Source organism: Astatotilapia calliptera, chromosome 23 (genome assembly GCF_900246225.1).
Source record: "Astatotilapia calliptera chromosome 23, fAstCal1.2, whole genome shotgun sequence".
Taxonomy (NCBI): domain Eukaryota; kingdom Metazoa; phylum Chordata; class Actinopteri; order Cichliformes; family Cichlidae; genus Astatotilapia; species Astatotilapia calliptera.
In genome coordinates, this window is record NC_039323.1 from 20,414,340 (window position 1) to 20,436,660 (window position 22,321).

General features: G+C 40.4%; 1 protein-coding gene across 2 annotated transcripts in view; it reads left to right on the forward strand.

Moving 5' to 3' along the window:
• Window positions 1-22,321, forward strand: part of LOC113016477 (zinc finger protein GLI2-like) — a 94,165-nt gene that overhangs the window by 67,441 nt on the left and 4,403 nt on the right. For both annotated transcript variants that reach the window (XM_026159321.1, XM_026159322.1), the window contains exons 6-12: window positions 8,331-8,532; window positions 8,960-9,152; window positions 11,536-11,646; window positions 13,399-13,539; window positions 17,534-17,683; window positions 18,248-18,412; window positions 19,194-19,472. In XM_026159321.1, coding sequence (XP_026015106.1) covers window positions 8,331-8,532; window positions 8,960-9,152; window positions 11,536-11,646; window positions 13,399-13,539; window positions 17,534-17,683; window positions 18,248-18,412; window positions 19,194-19,472 — 1,241 coding nt within the window. The remainder of the gene's footprint in view (window positions 1-8,330; window positions 8,533-8,959; window positions 9,153-11,535; window positions 11,647-13,398; window positions 13,540-17,533; window positions 17,684-18,247; window positions 18,413-19,193; window positions 19,473-22,321) is intronic.

The window sequence follows — 22,321 nt, forward strand, 5'->3', positions numbered from 1 at the left end:
GGAGAGAATTAGGTTCCTCTGGAAAAAAAAATCTTTATAAGAGATGACTTTTTCTAGAATTGTGAGGCGAAAGATAGAATTCTGGTTGTTTTCCTCATAAATCTGGCTTTTTCTGTCAGAAATCTAAAAATTTTCTAGTAGAAATCTGACTTTAATCTCAGAATTTTGAAAAAAAAGTTATGGGTACCCATCAATATATATTTTTTATTGGTCATAATCCCGAGCAGGTGTGCTGGAAGTGTTAAAAACAAAACTGGAGTGTGAGAGTATGAGAGCTGTTGATTTTTAAAAAAATATTATTGTTGGCCTGTTTTTGACTCTCGTGTCTGGTGTGGATGCACGTATATATTTATTTTTTTGCTTTTTTATTGGGTTTTGTTCTAGGCACATGCTTAATAAGCAAACCTTGAGAAACTAGTTGATGTTACGCTTCAGAAAAGTCTCAAAAGTTATTCCAATGCTACTCATGGATTTAGATTGATTTATCTGAAGTGCAATTATGGATAACATTTGTAACCTGCCAAGGGACTGCATATATAAATTGTCTTTAAGCTAACTTTGCAGCAATGCATCAAAAGGCAACATTTGTTAATATTGCAATTTTCCCTTTCAATTAAAGTTTAAATAAAAAACAAAACAAAACAATTACTCTATACTCATCAAAGCAATAAGCTTATGCATTGCTTTTCAGCTGGTAGCTGGTTTCCAGTACTTATTTCAGGCCAGTGGTTGCCTTGGTAACCCGGTCACATGTGATACTTTTCCATTGGAAGTTGCTTTAATTTATTGTTAATTTGTTGCCTCAGTGATGGGACTGATAATTCCAACAGCTATGTGGCGAAGTTGGTGACCTTCATTGACATTGGATAGTCTCTCATTGCTGCATAGCTGTTCATACACTCTTTAGTAATATTCTATACAGCACTAGTTACACATTTTAACCATCCACCATGTTTTGCTCAAAAGGGTTTTAAAGGATTCTTCAGGACCTCGTGTGTTTCATGACTTACCTGGTTAAGTAAAGGTTATACTTACTCGCTGCAACATCTTGTGCTACTAACTGGTTTTATACAAAAGTAAAGATTGTCACCAGTTTAGCTTCCATTTGATTTCTCGTCAACACATAGATGTCTTTCATTAATTTTGGATGATTTGGATTTTAAAGTATTTTGAAACAGTAAACACACTTATGTTAAAAGTCTACCTTTAAGTAACCAGGTCGTGTGTGACTGCTGCATATATTTGCTGTCTGCTTGGAACAATCATTCTCACCTTCTTCTTTCCAGTAATATATGTAAATTCTAAAGCAGCTCAGGAAGTCTGAACTCATAGAAGAAAGCACAGTGATGTTTCCTCTATAAATGAACTATAATGAGCTTAAAGGACAGAACAACACATTTGCGTGGGAATTTTAGGTCTTTACATTTCTAAAACCTTTACATGTGGTTTCTTGCTGGAGTATCCTGAGGCTGTAAAATGAAAAGGAGAACTCCAGGTTGTAACTTGCAACCAATCTATGAGGTCCACAATGACACTGAAAACAGAGCACATCTGAAATTAAATATAAAAATACAATATATAAATGTACAAAATAACTGGTGACTTTAGGCCTCACCCCAAGTTTTACAGTGAGTGATACGGTTGCCTGCTGAGCCGCTCAACGAGCCGTCAGCGTGGGTTAAACTCTTCCCCACAGGCTTGTGAATGAGCTCGCTGTGTTATGGTGTTGGAGGCCAAAGTTGTGCTGCTGAGAGCTAAGGCAGGCTGCCAGCAGCGTGAAGCCGGCCAGCCGCGCTCACTAAAGCTGTCATAACTCAGTTTCCAGCCGTCCCGAAACACTATGCAGGCGCAGGAGCCAAAGCAAACGGAAAGCACGTTTGGCTCCGTCTCGCCAAAATGTCATTGTTAAGATATTCACTGAAACTGTGAGCAGGGAGCAGCAAGATCACTCTACCTGCCAAACACGGTGAAATATTTCCATTCTTAGAAATGAGGTGAGGAAAGCTGGTGATGTTTGAGAAAAACTACTCAAAAGAAGCAACACATAAGGTATCTGTCTAACAGGAATGCTGTCTAAGATGCTTTCTTCATATTCATCTTCTGTGGTTGCACTCAGTCCTACAAATATTTAGTTTTCCGCAAATCTGTTACCAGGCTTTTGGTATCAGAAGGTTTTGATTGGTTTGTTTTGGGGCTTTGTTAAAGCTGAGTAAAGATTCAAGGTGGAGATATTCAACACATGCAGCAGATCTACTAATTTCTGTTTTAAGATCTTTAAATCAGTTTTGTGTGTGTGTGGGTGAACAATTCCTCTCGTGTCTCCCTATCTTTGACACCATCTGTGGTAGTTTCATGTTGAATAAGTAAGCTCGAAGTTTTTATGTTTTTGAACGTAATCTTTCACACCATCAGATCAGTTTTGTCTTCAGTTTGACTTGTTTATATTATAATGATTTAAAAACTTTCTGTTACAAATAAAACAGTCTCACGCTGCAGGTGAAAGAACAGAAACTTGGCAAAGTCATAACATGAGATTTTATTTTATAGTGATTACATCTTTATTTTCATGAGAAAAGGCATCGAATTTACTCATCTGTTACACGTTTTCATGGTTGATGGTCTGGTGTCTTTTTATTAGCTCCAGAATGAGAGATGTGCAAAGTGCAATCATGTAAAGTTAACCCAGAGAGCCGACACATCTGGGCCTAATCCGGGCTTCTTTTGGCACTTGTCGTGCTGGCGAGTGTCGTTTCTCAAAAACAGAACATCCTTGACCTCTGGCTGCGTTGTGGCAGCCATGCTAACCCCATGTTTATGCAGTCATTCAAGGCCAAAGAAAACTGCAGATGTGGGCCACATCTGGGCCAAACATTCGCTTCTAGCTGGGAAGCATCTTTGACTGGTTTTCCTCATATTTATTGCTCACATAAGGAAAATATTTTTGGCTATCATTTAGTCACTTTTGCTTAAATGTTTATTTAAAATTAACAGATGTCATAGTTGACAGACTCCTTGTGAGTTTTTTTAAGTGCTTATGTCAAAGTTTGACTCCAGAATAATCGAAAGTTTAAGCAGCTTATTGATTTTTATCTAAAGTTTATGACTTTCCTTTAATTGAGAGCCCCCCCCCCTCCCCAAAATGTTTTCAACACACCTCACCCCCCCCCCTCCCCAAAGCAGCTTCTAATATAAATCACAATGGAGAAGTGGGGGAGGCGGCAGTGGCAGCGGCGAGCGAGTCGAGCCGGGGTTTTCCATTGGTCCATTTATCAGTGGAAGTGGCACATTAATAAACACATCTCCCCAGAGGTGAGAGGAAGTAACAGAGATGAATATGGCTGCCAGTCCTGAACGGCGTCATACGAGCCGCTGCCGCCATCACCGATAACAGTAGGAAAAAAAAGAAAACCTCACCCCCACCACCACCATCAGCATCAGCATCAGCATCAACCTGGGCTTTATCTGAGCTTCGTCTGGTTAAATGTCCAAATTAGCATCCAGCAACACCGGCCGCCCCTCAAACAGTAACAAACCTCCAGAGCTAAGATGTCCCTCGAGAATCGAGGAAATGTTTTTCCTCTTCTGTGGATTTGTTAGATCATCATTCAAATTCCATATGTCCCAGCATAAAGATGCCTCCTCCTCCTCCTCAAGTCTTTAAACAGGTAACATATGCTGCAGGACATACTTGGAAAGACCCTCTGAGCCCCATCGTTAATAAGCACGGCAGTGAAAGCAAACAAAGCAGAATTAATTGCTTGCTGAGCTCCTCGCTGTCGCAGGAAAAGCTCAACGTCAGAGCCTCTAGTTTCTGAGCCTTGGTGACAGGAAGTGAACCAGATGTGCTCCAGGAGTCCCCCCAACTGTTTCTTTGTAAGGAACAAGGACAGATTTTAACATTTATCTTAACAGCCCTTTTCCAAGCAGCATTTAGTGTCAGGTGTCCAATACAATGCTTTAATGTGCTTTAATTAACTCAGTTTTTGAGAACATTAGAGCCACCGTCAGTGGTGGAAAACTCATGGATAAACTCTTTCTTTAAATGTACATTTTTTAAATATTCCCATCTTTGAGGAAGATACCAGCTTCTTTCACTGTTATTATTTGGTAATTTGATGTGCAAAAATAAAGGGCAACTTTTAAGGCTTCCATTTGTTTTTGAGCAGCAAACAGATATGGCTGTATGCACTATGTAGACTAGCCTAAAAACAGCATGTTGCAGATTAAGACCAGATTAACCTGCCACATTGTAGTCATTACCAGGGTTTCAGAAAACGTATTTGAATCTTCCCAGAGGCTTAGCTCTATACATGGTAATACCCACCATGATGTCACCCATGAGCTTGTTAACTCATATTTTGAAGTATTGTCTTCAGCATTGGGCTGTTTTTTTTTGTTTGTTTGTTTTTTTAATCCAATTCACAGGGAAACGTGATATAACGTGCATATCTGAGTTTACCACCATTTCATTGACAGAGCTCAGAGATTCCAAGATTGCAGAGAGGGAGACACTGACACAAGATCTTTTAGGGAAAAAAAGAATTGAAAAGTTTATGAGCGGTAACAGATGTCATTCAGGATAATAGTGCTAATTATAAATATTGCTGATACCGTAATTTGTCAAATAATTGTGCTAATCTATGTGATGCACCGTTACAGTTTATGGGTGCAGCTTGCTAGCCAAGCTATACCAACCAGCATTAGCTCATAACTTCTTCCCATCCTTTCATTCAAATGTGGTCTGACTCAGAAACCCAACATGGAGATTGTTCAGTCTGCTCACTTTAAGGGTTCACCATGCCAGAAATACATGGGTGACATCATAGTGGCTACTGACATCTTTTATATACAGTTTGTGGGGATTGACTCACTCTGACTTCATAGGAAAAAAATATCTATAGTCTCAGGCTGAATCGTTTAAAATCTGTTTATTTACTTATGTCACATTAAACATTATTATTTAACCATAACACCTAAATACAGTCAGTGTGCTTCTCATTGTCTTCTGGACTAGCTGGTTAGGAAAAAAATGACAATTAAGCATGCAATGAGTTCTGTATGTCCGCCCAGTGTTACAACTTAAAGAAAAAGGAAGTTTGGAGCCTGTTTTACCTGCCTGAAGAAGAGTTTTGTTGTCTGAATTTACATGTCAGAGCTGAGATCGATCAGATGGTTCTGCATACATTTCCTTGCAGTTGAAATCAATTCTTTGTAAATTGCCCTCATTTAGCATCGTGAAGTCCAACCCAGACTGGGTGATGTTTATCTGGAGTAATTACGAGGAATTATTGCGGGAAGATTGATTGGTCGTGTCTGAATCTTAATGAGGTCGCCACATGTGGGCAGATGTGAGAGCTGCATTGGATTTCATGCAGACACATGTTTGGACTAAAGACTAAAGTTGTGAAATGTAATGATCAGACAGCTGCAGAGGAGGCTAATTCCCTGCTTCACTCTAAGGCCTGTGAGAATTGAAATGAGGGTTTTTCTCCAAAAGAAAACTTGGGAAAAAAACCATGTATTTGTCTGTAATTTAAGCCCTTCTCATGTTAATTTTTTAAAACAATAAACAGCCAGTACATGTTGACCTCTGTCAAACTCTCCCAAATCCAACCAAGAAACACATTGATTAAAAAATGTCCCTAATTTTTCTGATTTACGCAGAAGTCAGTTTTATTGATTACTGTTTAAACAGCACCAAATACATGTCAACGCTGTGATGCTGGGGATATGTTTCCCTCATTCTTCACCTTTGTGTCAGCCCATTAAGGACACATTTCATTGCAGTGCATTTGTATAAAATACAACCCATTACAGATGGTAAAGTGACCTGCCTGTGAGTATCAGGGATGTCTCAGTAGGATGAGGCACTTTGGGTACTCAAAGATTACACACATCAACCGAGCAACAGCACCTTTCAACCACCAAACAAACAGTTTCATATAGATGCATGTAAATTATGGTTTAACTACAGTTCTAAATGTGCCATCAAGGGACTAAGTCCTGTTATTAGCATATTAGCTTCCTTGTAAGAAAAACAAATTATTTACTGATGCTTCTTATCTACATGGACATAATAAATGTGGGGTCCTTTGTCCATTTGCTCAAATTGATTGAGTGCCATTGTGATGACAGCTGTTTTTAGATTAAAGGTATTGACCAGTGTCAGTGTTTTAGTCTCTGTGTTGGCTTTTTTCAAGACAGAAATGAACCTATCAGAATGACAGGGTAAGTTATCAGCTAACACAGACACCGATTCTTCCTAATTAAAAGCCAAATAAAATCAGAATTTTACTAAAACTGGAGGGATGGTCTGTTAGTACAATAACCACACAATAAGCCATATTATCTGTCAGATGATCATATGAAAAGTGCACCAGAAGGAACAAACTGATCGCAGCTTATAACTGTATGCTGATGATCTGATTTTATTTATTACCAAAATTAAACAAATCCTTTTAAACTTGGTCTAGAGGTCCATTCAGGAACATAGCAGACAGTTAGCAGCTAAAGCCCCTGTCAGTCAAGGCGGCACGACCTAATAATGCCGATGTCATGGTCCTGGGCCATGTTGGCCCAGTATTCTTAGTTTTCGTGTGTTTTGTATTTTGTTCTTTATTTATGCCGTGGTTCCTAGGTTGTTCTGTTAAGATGTTCCTTATTTGATTACCCCCTGTGTGCCCCTCTGTGTATCTGTGAGCCCTCGTTTCCCCTCCTTGTGTTTTCCCCCAGCCCGTTATGTCTGTGCTCTCCCCGTGCTCTCTCTCTCCTCCTGTCTGAACCTCTGTGTACTTCCTGTTTTACTTTGACAGTCTCTTGTCAGTATGCGTCATGTTGTGTTCACTCCTGCCCTGTCTCATTACGATTATCTGTCAGCTGTGTTCCCCGTGTGCTCCCACTTCCCTTGTTAACCCTCTGTGTATTTATGTCTGTGTCTCCCTCATGACTGTGTGCCCCTCCGTGTTTCCTCGTGAGTCAGTTCCTTTATGACTTCACAGTTTAGTTTCATATTATTTTGTATCGCCTTAACTTCCGTCAGCAATAAAACTGTGTTTTGAGTTCATTCCTGCCTCCGTGTGCTTGCGTTTGGGTCCTCATCCTGCCTGCACACAGCCTAAACATGACAGCCTTAATGCAATTTAAATAGGTGAATTATAAAAAAAAAATTATTCCCCTGTATAGTTGTCATGAGGGCAAATTAACTACATAGGCTAAAAATGTTTTTTTTTATTAAGCTGTAAACACATTTATTTCTGCTGGAACTAAAGAAATTAAGTTGGACATTTTAAGTTTTGGAGCCCACCTCTAGTGGACATTAGCGGACCGGTTTATGTCCGACAATATTTTCACCTTTAAGGTGTTGCGGATAAATACAAAAAAATAAAGCCAGTATTGGTACCAAAAAAACAGAAGATTTATTCATAACACATGGGAAAAGACCCAGGGAAACCGAGTTAATGATAAAAATGATTAACAAAAATAACGATAAAAAAAACCCATACATTTCACACCCGAGCCTCAACTCTCGCGGCCCGGTATCAAACGACTCACAGACTGGTCCCCCGGGGTTGGGGACCGCTGACTTAGACTGTACAGTAAAGACAGTTTTCATATAATGTTATGCAAATCAGCGTCAGCATGCATAACTGTTAAAGCCAGGTGGCATCAGTGTTATACTTTATTCCCTATGTAAAGACAAACTGAAACCCAGCCTGCAACTATTTGAATTCTCCCTCCACTGAAAGTGTTCTTTACTTATTTTAGGAAAGTAGGGAGTTGTAAAGCGAAATACCCTGAAAACATGGTGATTCTTCTCAGTGTTGTGCAATCAAACAACAACTAACCCCCTCGACCCTTCTCCATTTAAAATTTGTGTCACTGGGACAGATCCAGTCGGATGTAGGTCACTTATTCCAGACGATTGCTTCTACAGTGTAATTCCTGCATCCTTGAGGCTTGAGTTTATTGTCTAATATCTACAGTAATATCTGCCAGGCTCTGTTTGTGTCAGTGAAGAGATAGTTTACTATATTCGCTGTGAGCACTTATTGATAGGGCTGTTGTGAGTCCGCGGGGTTTTGGGTGTCACAGCGATGCTGCAGCAGCATCCATCACAGCAAGCATGCACTTCCACCCTCACCGCTTTAATGCCTCCGCCCCAAAATAGCACAAACAGCAGACACAGGCTGATTCTAAGTAGACTGCATTCAGGTGGAGAGTGACTCGTTAGATTTAAGAGTCTTTCCTTTAGACTCCTCTCACTGCTAACCTACATGTTACCAGTGTGATGGATAATATCACCTGTTCACCCACCTGTGTGTCATCCACAGTGTCGCGGTTCTCAAGCCCCAGACTGACGCCGCGGCTCAGCAGGAAAAGGGCGCTGTCTATCTCGCCGCTGTCCGACGCCAGCATCGACCTCCAGACGATGATCCGCACCTCACCCAACTCCCTGGTGGCATACATCAACAATTCACGCTCCAGCTCGGCCGCCAGCAGCTCCTACGGACACCTGTCGGTCGGCGGGCTCAGGTATCCGCACCCACACTGATGTCAGATAACGTAACACCTGGATCTGTCACTCAAAGGTTCAGTTCCACTGAACTTAAACCTTCTCATGAGACAAGTTTTGATTCTTTATCTCAATCACTGAACCCTTGCAGTGTTTGATCGCCTTCTCAGACTGAACAGGTTTATTCCAGCTCAGGTGTCTGATTTTCTCTCTCTCTCTCCTGATTGGTTGTTATGTTGCAGAAGGGAAAAGCCACAAAGTTTTTTCTTCTTTCTTTCTGATTTTCGTTTTTAATTTTATTTCCTCAAATAATTAAAGAATGGAGGTTAACTGCACAGTAAACCAAAGTTTCATTTATTCATTGTAAATATAAGTATCAAGTTTTATGTTTACCGCTGAGATTCTCTTTTATACAAAAATCCTTTATACAAAAATTTCCTCTTGCAGCCCGCCCTTCCCCTTCCCTCACCCCATCAATCCCATGGCCTACCAGCAGCTCCTCTCCCAGCAGCGAGGCCTCAGCGCCTTCGGCCACACTCCGCCCCTCATCCAGCCGCCGCCCACCTTCACCACCCGCCAGGGGGCCCTCGGCCTCTCCTCGCTTCCTGCCTCCACCCACAACAGCGACCTGGTATCCAAGGTAAAGGGGCAAGGGTTTGATTCCACTTCGCATCATTTTCTCCATTTCATTGCCCCTCGCCGTCCTGCTTTCCTGTGTGATCTGTCATGTCCTCTCCAGTACAGGAGAAAAAAACTAATTTACAGAAATGAAAGAGGAGTTTGTGCTAAAGGAAGCTGTTCTGTACCTTTAAAACCATCAAATATGGTATCACACAGGGATAAATGTAAGAACCGGTGCACTTTATTTTAGAAGTACTGCAAGTGATTTTATTAATTCATTTAGTTTCTACACAAAGTCATATTTGCTGATAATTTTAGGTTCAGGTTAGTATCAGGATGCAGGTTAGAAATGATTTTTGTATTGTGTGGATGTTATTTGATGTCTGCGCTCCACGTGCTCTGGACCTTTTATGGAGTTCTGCTTCACAGATGCCTTGATTGAATTATTGATTGATTGATTAACTGGTGTGTGACTAAAATTAAACACATCCACATTTCTGAGGAATGCTCAAAGCTGAGAATTTAGTCTAAAAAAATTTTTCCTGTAACTTGATTCAGTTTTTTTCCTTTTCAGTATATTTTCCAGTCTTCACATATTTATATGTGTCTATAGAAGATGCTGTCATATTGATTTGGACAGAATTTAGCAGCAGTTTCTGTTAGAAACAAGTTCAAATAATCTTGAAGTGAATGAGAGCTTTTGGTTTTCCACCTCTTTTAAAGAAAAAATGCTTTTTAAAGATTTAAAAAAAAAAAAAATTGCTAAAAAAGCCCTACTTGTTCTTTTTTGTTTAACTTGTCACATAGGACCTGGTTCTGGATTCATTTTTCAGAAGTAATAATCTAATTTCTATTTTTTGTTGATTTTCAGCATTAAACTCTTTTTATTTGTTGCTAGTAAGGATTATTATTTTCTCATTTTTGTACTCAGTTTCTGGTAGTCGCTGCATTTTCCTTCTATAAAAGTCATTTTTTAAGCACATTTTCACTGGTTCAGTAACATCAGCTCTGTTGACACATTCTTATAAGGCTGTTGTTAATTTTCTATTTTGACTAAGCAGACGTAAAATGTTTATTCTTACAGTATGACAGCTTCTTAGGTGGAAGTCATAAACACACCGACATCTGAATACTGTCATTACTAGATATTGTAGATTTCTTATACATTTTTATTTCTTTTGCCGTTTTAAAAAACAAGACTGTAAACATCTGCCTCGTATATTTGAATCAGTATTTAAAGTTCTTCAAACAAAAGACAGTTTTGTCTGGTTTGAGTTTAAATAAACAGAGAAAATAATATAAGTTTAAGACAGCTGTAAGCTGACAGAGTTTTGTGTACTCGAAGCTTTCTGGATGATTGAAGCCTCTGATTTCTGTGCGGTTGCAGGAAATTCCCCCTTTTTGTTCCCCAGGTATTTTTCTCCATGCCAGCTGCTGAAATAACTGTTTAGCCGAACCCTGAATTTTGCAGCTCCGGTTTCCAGCTGTTTGTTCTCACTGTAGATTTTGTTTGTCATCATCCCGCCCTCCGCTCGCTCACCGGGTCACGGCGCTCTCAGTGTTTTTATTTGCGGTGTCAGCCTCCGCACATGCTCGGTAAACTCTCGGGGGCAAACCCATCATTTCTCTACTCCAACACTTGGTTTCTCTGTCTAATCTGGTCGTTTAATCTCGGAGTCTGGCTCAGATTACAGATGTTTGTGTGAGAGGTTAGGAAGGGCATCGTGTAGATCCTGCAGAAGGGAACAGGGGCCGGTGATTTGCCTTGTGTTATATTTTGAATTGGATTTGCCTTTTTTAGAGAGTTTTTCAGCTGAGAATATGAATTACTCTATGATAAATATAGAAATGTTTGCATAGTTTAATTTTTGTTCTAGTGGGGTTTTGTCTTGGTTGCTTGTTGTTGTTGTTGTTGTTGTTGTCACTATTTCATATAAATAATATTAAATCTACTCCACAGGGTGACACCATATTAATGCAAAAAATGTTAAATTTCAACTTAAATGCACTTAAAGTAAGTTAGTGTAATTTATATAACCCAGTATCACATGTAAAACAGCATAAAAACAATAAATAAATACAGTAAGAAAAAGTATTAAGTTAGAAAGTAAGAAAATTACAAATTAAAACAAACAAAAAATAAAATAAATAACAATAAATATATACACAAACAGAAGGAGAACAGCAGATAAATCACTCAAAATAGTAATATTGTCCTCCACGGGCTTCCGTACATCTTGAACTTTAGGTTACAGTAACCCTCCTGTAAAAATATGATTATTGTGCAGGAGTAACAGGATTTTTACTGGAGATAAACTTTTACTTCAATTCATTTAAATCCGTTCTAGATGTTCTTGCATAACATCTAAAGGTGTCTGATCCTGAATCTTTCCCCTCCTCAGAACCACAGAGGCGACTCGGCCGTCAGCAGCACAGTTGACCCTATGAACACCAAAAGGTCAAAGGTCAAGCCTGAAGCAGAAGGACTGAGGCCATCGTCTCCCTGTTCACCGGTACGAAAGAATAAGAGAAAAATGTGTTTTACTGCTTTGCATCAGGGTTATATGGAGTAAAATGACCTTTAAGTTAACTGAGACTTGAACTGTAAATAGATAATTTGCTCAACAAAGTCTGAACGTAGTTTCAGGAGTGAGTACTCTTTAGAAAGAGGCATTGTGTGGAAAGACGGGACTTAGTTTTGAAAGAAACTTTGGCGCCACTCATTAACAATGCTTTTAAAAAAGTCACGACCTTTTGTAATGAGTAATCAGATGTTTGTAAAATCAGGACCTTTTTTGGATCATGAGGTGACGTTTTTGGACTATTTTGAGAAGCGTGGGAGTTTGGACAGGAAAGTGGGAACATTTGTTTGCCTTCACTCTCTGTGTCCTGATCCATGGCCCCTGATGCGCCACAGCCTCCTGTGACCTTCTTGTAAATCGCATCTCGGATACAGAAAAACTCCACATGATAAGAGCTTTGCATCCATTCGTTTGGCTCCCCCTCCCTCTCCCTCCGCGGCCACTGTAAACTGTGCCAGAGCACTTCATTTTCATGAAATATTGGCCGGGCTTTATTGTCATGTGAGGAGCCTTTTCCTCTTCCTTTTGACAAATTTGCGGCTTCTCTCCGATAGCGAGGCAGGTTTGGGCGTGATGCATGGGGACGGCGGTGCGCGCAGTCGTCTTGGGGCCACCAGAATTGATGAAGATCGCGTGCGTGGGGCAGAGACAAACATGCTGCAGTCAGCACCTTGTGTGTCAGTGTGTGTGTGCGTCTTTGTGTTGGTGGAAGTGTACCGGGAGCCACGTGGGACAAACTACGTGTCAGTTTGTGTCTCAGACATGTGTGAGCGTCCCTGTACATTTGTCTTGGTGAGGACACTGAGCAGGAGAACATTTTAAACAGTGACACTTCCAGGAAGTGGGGACATCTGAGGAAAGTTTCAATTTTTTACAAAGTTGTGAACTGGAAAGTCTGGGAATTTTTTGGAACACGAATATATATATATATATATATATATATATATATATATATATATATATATATATATATATATATATATATATATCATTTGGTTGGAATAATTGATCACAACTCTGGGACATTCTTTGATTTTTGTCAAAGTTGTGAAAGGAAAAGTGGGAACAATTTTGGAAATTCTGGAAGTTTTTTAGACAGTGAAAACTGGGGAAAGTGGAGGCGATATTTAGAAAACAGGGAAAGCTTTTATCAAACTGAAAGAACTGTTTGAGAAACACAGTTTCTCAACAGGTTTACCAGATTTGCCGCTGTTGAAGACGAGCCCGGACGCCTGATCACACACTCAGAAACACAAAGCTGACAATGTGAGATTTCAGTGTTTGGTTCATTTACGTTCACGCTGCTGAATTACAAGCTAACGTGGAGTTGTAAACAGAAGTCACGCGTGTGTGTTTGTGGTTGAGGTTGTCAAAACAAATCTGATGCCAACCTCTTCAACTTCAGTGAAGCATGATGGAGCGGTGCGAGCTTTAATCTGTAATTTACCATCTCTGGTGTTCGTGGCAGGTAAAACATATGAACAAACAGCTGAATGTGACTCCTAACAGCTGGGCAGTAAACGCTTCCACATGTGCTTGGTGCAAACAAGCCCTCAGATGAAGGCGAGAAAACGTGCTTATTTCAGTTCGAATAAATAACTCTCGGTGTTTTTCATTTATATTGAGAAAAATAAAGGACAGCTTGACATGTGTTTAACAGTGTTCGGTCTGGATTCTCTACAGAACCATCACAGTGGCTTGTTGGACCTGAAGGATGACGTGGATCGGGACGATTGTAAGCAGGAGCCCGAGGCTGTTTACGAAACCAACTGCCACTGGGAAGGCTGCACCAAAGAGTACGACACGCAGGACCAGCTGGTCCACGTAAGTGTGCGACTGCAAAAAAACCACCGTCTGCAAACTGATAAATATTCTGACATCTCAACACCTTTGCTAACCTAAAAGAAATGAAGCTGACAGAAAGATTTGTCCTGAAACCATAAAAATCAGGCCAATGAAAACCCTATCTGCCTCTTGAATAAATACCATATGATCAATGTAGCTTCTGAAAACTCAGATAAAGATATTAAACCTAGACTATTAGAGTTTGATTTGGCTCAGTTGTGGTTAAAAATCAATCAGTTTAAATTCCAACAATGAGAATGTCAAATCTGAATGTTATTAGTCATTTTTTCTTGCATCATTCACACATCATGCACCAAGCACTCATTTAAAACAAAAGTAAAATATGAAGGTCCCAGAAAGTTGATTCTGTTCATCTGGACATAGCTTTTTCAGTGGGGGAAGATATCAAATATGATAGATAACTGCGACTCAAACTGTATTCTATATGAAACTCTGTTGTTGCTTAACAGGTTAAAATGACTCCTGTTTAGACTGGTGACCTTGGTTGGGTTCCTCTTGTGGCAGCCAAACTATGGTCTCCTTAAACCTGACCAAACAAAAATTAGAACCATAAAAATTATGATCGTCACATATTATATACAAACCTCAGTTTCCCTGTGAACATCCAACACATTGTTATGCCACAGCATGAACTACTGCCATTCTGGCAGATACTGCTGCTGACAAAGAGAGAAGTACTGCCCATGATTCAATAGCTTGTTGAACCACCTTCAGCACCAATAACTTGAGGTAATGGTTTGCTGTATGACTTTATCGGTCTTTCACATCATTGTGGAGTCAATCTTCTTTGCAACATTACTTCAGTACATTGACTTTTGCCACTGAAACACCTTTATCATTGTCTTTTTCAGTCATTCTGTTGTATATTTGATGCTGTTCTTGGGATCATTGTATGCTTTACCCATCAAACAAAAGGCTCACATTTGACTCTGGAATACTTTGGTATACAGAAGAGTTCATAGTTGACTTGATGGCTGCAGGGTGTGCAGACTGCTGTGTTTAGTTTTGTGCATTACGACCAAACGTCTCCATTATGGTCTGACCTATCCAAAGGACATTGTTGCTGAACTTTTTTGTTTTGTTCAATGCAACATTATAAACCTAAGCTTGTTCAGTCTTTTTCTAAGTGTGCTGTCATGAGCTTTAACATTCAACATGCTAACTGAGGCCTGTAGAGTCTGAGATGTACCTCTGAGATGTATTGCACGTCTGATCTTGCTGGGATTCCCAGTCCTGGATAGTAGTATTGTGTAGTATTGTGTTAATACACACCTGAATGCTGCACATCAGAAAACTGACAAAACCTCTGCTTTTGTAGAGGTGCTCTAGCTTGATGATGATCAGTTAATCGAGCTAATTTACTTTCTCACTTAATTTCAGTGGAAGCAGTGAGCTTGTGCTTAGTTTTTCACAGGACAGCAGAGAGTCTCCAGTTTTGCAGATGATAAATCATTTGAAATTTGGCCTGCTAAGTTACCAGATGGTTTGGATGGCTAGCTGACCTTTTCCACTCAAGAGATGGAATACTAGTGTTAGCTTTATGGCTGTAAAAAACAATCTGCATTAGCTGTGTTCTCCTACCTAGAGAAATAAGTTAACTAAATATAACAGCAACATTACTTCGATACAAATAAGAGTTGAACGTAGGTGCTGTAATGTCTCCTATTTGGTCCTGACATTATGAAGCTGCAAGTTTAATGCCGACCTTACTGGAAGACAACTCGGGATCAAATTTGATACTGAAAATGAGAAAATCTGCCCTGAAACAAGGGAAATAAAATCTTTTAATTCCTAAAAACTAAATGTTGACTTTCTGTTCCAAAGGTCAGGAATGAGCTCTTTGATCATCTACGTGAACATCTACCTGGACACTGAAAACAACCTCTGTGTTCATTCAGTTCTTGTACATGCTTGTTTTGAGTTTTTCCTCTGGCTGACGAGCTGACCTCCAAACCATCATCGCTTTCATTTTTTCTCATCGCAGCACGCAGAGTCTTGGCTGAAAGGGTCTTAGGCATTCCTCAGTTGCAGTGAAGCAGAGAGAGAAAAGAGGCAGCAGAGTGAGGAGGATTAGTGAGGGTCCTGCAGGGCTGGGAGGCTGCTGTCCATCATTCATTAAACCCCGATTCTTCTGTCCATCTGAGGAAAGTCTCACATAAACCAGCTCTGTGACCGTTTACAGACTTTTAAAGCTGCTATGTGTGGCATTTTCAAACACCGGAGCTTCAGATTCAACATGATTCTGATGCTTTGATCGCAGCGCTGTAAACAAATGAGTCTGTGGTCGAGGTAATTGTCAGCTGTGCCCTTGTTTTTTACAAATCGAGACCACATTTCCTGTAAACTTCATTAGATCCTATCCTCTCCCTGGCAGAGCTCCACTCATTTGTTTTCTTTAGATTCAAGGGTAAACATGTGAGGAATCATTTTTCCATTGATCAGTAACATGATCAAAACCTGTGCTCACTGGCTGTATCTGCATACAAAGACACAGCATGGAGGTGGAAAGTGGATGGATACACTAGTCTTTACCGCGAGATATCAGCAGGTGACTCATCCTAACACCACTAATATCAGTCCTGTGGCTTCTCAGAGGAATTTGGTTAAATCAGTACTTTATGTAATTGAAGGAAGTTTTTTGGGGGACTTGTCTGGAATAAATCATGTAAGCATATTTCCCAACATTGCTGGCAGCTTATTTAAAGGAAGAATTCATCTCAAAATCCATTTTACATATTTTTCTTCTGATCTGTAGTGATGCTCGTCCGTCTAGATAGTTTAGGCGTGAGTCGTCCAGTTTTTGGGACATCAGCAATTTTGGCTTTTTGAAACCAAATGCTTGACTTTAATTTGGGATCATAGTTTACATCATCAAATCACCAACCTTCTGATTAGCAGATGACCCAACTTTAGTCATAAATACAACAATCCTCAGACCAGTAAACGCAGTGATATTCTTAAAAAAAACCTAAATTTGGACTTATTCATTTCCATCAAAGTGAGCAGTTGGAGACAGCCAGAACAGTCACAGGTTCACGATCCCTACTTTATGCTCTCTGTTATTAAAAATCCACAACTGTGTAGGGGCTACAGCATGTGGGAACTATTTTCTTTCACTGTCTACATCCACTACACATAGGAAGATTGTGGCTCACCTAAAGGTGCACACGACATCCTTACACAAATATATGCACGATTCCTTCTGCACAGTGACACATATAGCAAATGTTATTCGGTAGAAAAAAATAGTTGATGCCTGTAGTGATTTCTGAAAAGAGACAGTCATCGGGTCTTCAAGTGCATTTTACTTTAACTATACTGGTGAAAAGGCAGAATTTCTGACAGCTGATAGCTTTAAAACAGATACCAAATCAAACTAGAGCATGAGGAAAGAATAGATCATTTATTTTGGGGTTGAACGGTCCTTAAAAGAGGAAGTCAAGCAGTTGTAATCACGAAAATAATTGTGTTTGTGCAAATATTACAACAAACTGTCTTCCGCTTGGGTTAGATAATCAGGTAAGTCAATAACCTTCCACGGGAGGCTCTATTGAGTTTTTGAGGGCATTTTATTCTCTCAAAAATCTGTTAAAGCAGGAATAAATTTGAGGTTTCAAAGACACATAAGAGAGAAAAAGGTCAATTTTGAAAACACTCACAATAAAAGGATGAAGCTTGTCGAAAATGCTAAGAAAAAATATGATTTATTTTAAGAAGAAATGGTTTTTAGTGAGCTGTCTGATTTCGCTCTTTAACCCATGTTCATTTCCACTGTCGCAGGCAGTCTACGTATTCCCAATTAGACTTTCATCTGCTGCAGCCTTCCTTTGAGATTTCCGCTGATAAGATGGATTTCCACAGAAACATTAAACCGGGAACAACGTGGGAGCCTCTTAGTGGACAGCTCTCCCCAGAAAACCCTCTCATTTCTCTGTGTGTGTGTGTCCCACAGCACATCAATAACGACCACATCCACGGAGAGAAGAAGGAGTTCGTGTGCCGCTGGGAGGACTGTTCGCGGGAGCAGAAGCCCTTCAAAGCTCAGTACATGCTGGTGGTTCACATGCGCCGACACACGGGGGAGAAACCACACAAGTGCACGGTGGGTAACGGATGGCCTCTGCGCCCTCTTCAGGCTCCCACAGGGCCCCTCATGCTCTCTAAACACCAGCAACTGCACATATGCACACATCTGGAAAACACACAGATTTCTTCAGACTTCCTCTTACTGAAGCATTCATCATTTTACTGTCAGATTAAAAGAATTTATACCCACACAACATCTGTAAACCCCTGGTTTTGACCCAAACCCCAGTTGATGGATTTATAACCTGTAACAGTATATTTAAGTTTTGTTCCAAAAAAATTGCTAAACTGCTGCTTTGCAACCAACTGGTCTCCAACTGGTTTTTCTGCCTGTGTGACTGAAGCTTTAATCATAATTATCAGTCTCACGATATGATTTAAAGTCTTTACTTGTATAAATAGAAGTGAATATCTACTTTTAAAGTACCACACAAATATTAGGATGTCCACTATGAAGGCCTTGTGTTACCCTGTTGGTTATTTAACTGTTTATCCAGACAGTTATCTGTGTTTTGTCTTTATTTTTTTGCTGCCATTTGTTTGTTAGAGTCACTTAATTATTTCCTGTCTTCCTGTGCAGTTTGAGGGATGCTCTAAGGCCTACTCCCGCCTGGAGAATCTAAAAACCCACCTGCGCTCGCACACCGGCGAGAAGCCATACGTCTGCGAGCACGAAGGATGCAACAAAGCCTTTTCAAACGCCTCGGACCGGGCCAAGCACCAGAACCGGACGCACTCGAACGAGGTACAAAAGACTTCTCCGCTCACTGAAACTTCACACAGACTCTCTTATGGAGCTGCATAACAAATTCTCTCAGAGCGCTGCGATTGAAGTGGTGGAGATGTGAGGCTGCAGGTAGTGACAGCAGTTCACCTCCGCCTCAGGTGAGCTGAAGGCTTCATGTTGGGCAGCAGGTTTGTTCCTTTGTGTCTGTACGAAGTGGTGCCGGCACCCTTTGTGTCCCCCTGTGCAAGTCTTGCAGACATTTGTGAGTAAATAATGAGGTGGAGGCATAATGAGCTCCACGGCCCACAATGCATTAGGGCGAATCATGCTTGCCGCCCCTGCAGGAGCCAGACCACCTGCAGGAGCAGAAAATGAATCCTGGCAGTGTTTCAGAGCGCTCAGTGGGACTGCAGAGTGGGAATTCGGCATCGCTGCAACAGCCCACGGTCACACTGAGCTGCTCACATGCAGCTCAGATACAACTCAATAAAAAAAGGTCCGCAGCATTAGAGAGGGAGTTAAAACCTGCAGGTTGCCTCTGACTGCTGAGAAATCCCAAAGTCACTGATTGTTTCTGCTGATTTCCTCATTAAACGTTCAGTGCTAACAGCTGTTGACAGCAGATCTGCACAGCCTGCTGGAGTCACAGTTCACTATGTACCCTCACAGTGAATATGCAGGCTCTAATGACCGTATATATAAAGATGGATGTGGCCACCATAACATTTGGGAACTGCAGTTTTCGGTAGTTTTCAGTCTTTTATTTCAGCATTGAATGATTTTTTCTCTGCACCTACAGAAACCTTACGTATGTAAGATCCCCGGGTGCACCAAGCGCTACACCGATCCCAGCTCTCTCAGGAAGCACGTGAAGACAGTGCACGGCCCTGAGGCCCACGTCACCAAGAAGCAGCGCAGCGACCTGCCACCCAGACCACTGCCACCCCGGGAGAACAGCGAGAATGAGACGGGTCCAAGAGAGCGAACCCACAGGGAAGACAAAATATTGGACAACAGCTCCCCCAGAGGTGTGGAGGACTACCTGCAGGTCAAATCCATCAAGACAGAAAACTCTATGGTAAGACCGCTCAAATCTGCACACACACACACAGGGGCACAAAGTTAGACGAGTTATGTACTGCATGCTGACTTTACTACACAGCTTTTGATTCTAACAACTCTAGTATAAACCTCTTTTGTTTAATGAAGTATTTCTCTTATTTCTCTTCTTTTAGTCCAGCATGCCTTTTTGTTCTAACCTTTCTTCAGCTTCCTGCCTCATTGTTTTCATTTCTCTCTCCTTTCTGACTTTCCTTATGGACAGACCTTACTGAGGTGAGCTCATCTGTGGCTTATAACTATTGTACATTATTTAAAGTCCTTTTTATTTACCATCTTTCAACTTCCTTCCTTTCCATTGCACTGATTCACTTCCAAAATTACATTATGACCAAAGAACAGCAGCTTCAAAGTCCCAAACACCTCCAGATTTATTCTCCCCACTCTTGTTGTAAAGCCATCTTGAGTTATGCCTCATTACCCTCTCCCATTCCTTTCCTCATTTTCATTCCAAGGTGCCAGATTTTCTTGTAATGTTTTAAAGTGGCCGTGAGCAATATTAGTTCAGGCTCTTTGAAGGTCTTTCAATTTTTTTTAAACACTGGCTACTTTTTCATTAATTTTAATTCCATTCCTTGTACCTGTCCATTTCCAGAGGATTGTTAACTCTCAACAGAAGAAACAGTGTTGTGCCTACACCAGGGTTGTCCTTGATCCAACACAGCTGATTTAAATGGCTAAATGACGTCAACATGTCTTGAAGTTCTCCAGAGGGCTGGTAATGAACTAATTGTTTGATTCAGGTGTGCTGACACCCTGTGTCAGCACACCTGAATCAAACAAGTTAACAAAGAACACATTTTGAATTGCATCTTTGGCCACTTTATTACGAGCTGCCTGTCACATAAACACATAATTTATGTGCCAAAGACAGACCAAAACAAAATAGAATTTTTGCACCAAGGTGATTCCCAAAGAGCTATTAGCTGAAAACTTGTCATAACTCATCATGGTGTGCAGTGTGTCCTTGAAAATATTAAGATGTATGTGGCCCTTCACTGAAGCCTCATCAGAAATGGTCTCAGTGGAAGTTTGGCTGATAAGAAGCCATTTTTAATGAAGGGGACCAAGGAGAAAAGACTGAGGCTGGATTATACAAGATCTGGACTGAAAATCAGCAGCAGCTCTGATAGAGTGATGAATCCAAATAAAAAAATCTGTGGTGAAAATCATTATCAGTATGTACAGATGTGGTCAGGTACAACAGTGAGTGTCTACAGACATCTGTAAAACACGGTGGAGGCTCTGTCATGGTTTTGGGCTACATATAACTCAGTGGTGTTGGAGATCTTGTCAAAATTGATGAGATATGAACAGAGAAAAGTACCATCAAACTGTGATCCACAATGCAATATTTTTTGAAAAGCATCTGATTGATATAAGCACCTTTTTCAGCATGATGATCCCAAACACACTACCAGTGCAGTAAAAGAAACCCACGGTGCAGCACTATCAGTCATTAATGAAATGACAAGAAACCTTTCCAGCTCATTTGAATTGCCGTATGCTTTATTTCCATTTACGAGTCCAGTTGTTCCCCTTTTCCTAGCTAAGTCTAAAGAAATGATGTGAGGCTCAAGACTTTTGCACAGTACTGTATAATCAAAAAATGGTCACATTTCATAAACCGTTGATTTATGCAAGTGTGTAACAGACTTGTGTGTAATCACGTTGAGTCAGGTTCAGAAGTTTTGTTTTTAGCAACTGCAGTATAATCTAAACAACTTGAAATACTGCTAGAAATACTTTAAGTCTCATGCTTTTCTTTTTAATGCTGGTATTCCAGCAAGACAAACAGAGCATTTTATTGATAAAACTGCAGTTTTTTTCACTGTAATTTTCTTGATGAGACTATAACTTGCCATATATTTGCCACCATTTCCATAGGCTTTAAATATAAAATGGATGAAGCCACTACCCAAAAAATAAACTCTGTAATTTCACTCATCAAAACAGCCAAATGTGTCAGATAATGGCAACTAAAACATGCCAAAAGGCACACAAAACACAAACATGGTGGAAAGGTCAATTTCATTGACTCCAAAGCACTGGGCTTAACCTCTGGCATGGGGGCTGGTCCTTGATTAACGTCTGAGAAGCCCTGCCCTATTTCAGTAACAGCTGTTTAAAGTACCAAAAGTCAAGAAGGACTATAATCCTTTTCAGGGTAGAATATTAAAAACAACTCTACATTGCCTAATCTCTTATTGAAGTAGCTTTTCTTGGGGTTTTTTTTGTTTTTTTTAATGGGATTTGTTTAATTTGTATAATTAAATTGGAATTAATTGCATCCAGTTAGTTTCTGAGATTTTAGTCATCTGAAACAAGCAGGGAGTTATTTATGCATGACGTTGTTATCTCGAAATGGTACTACGGTGTACATTTTTCCATTACACAGGATTACATTCACAGCAGAGACCTATCAAACACCCATCACAGACCATGATAAAAGTCACTCCTGGATGAATATTCAAACACTGGGAATTGGTTGTGCAAACTGAGCCAACCAGCAAGCTGTGATCAAGACAGCTTTTTTAGCAGCGAATATATTAGAGACTGCAAGGAAACAGGCCAGGCAGTGGATATACACCGTCTAATCATTGCTGTCCTTAGTCCGACTGGAGAGGTTTGTCATCATGTTAAACCCTCTGTTAACTCGAATTTGATGTAAACAAAACTAACATCGAAAGATATAGTTGTGAAGGTAAGAGAACAACAAGCTTCACCTAAATGCTTGAGCAGCCTCCACCCTGACAGTTGATTTTTTGGAGAGGGAAATGTGATCACATGTTGTGATGATTGGCCCGG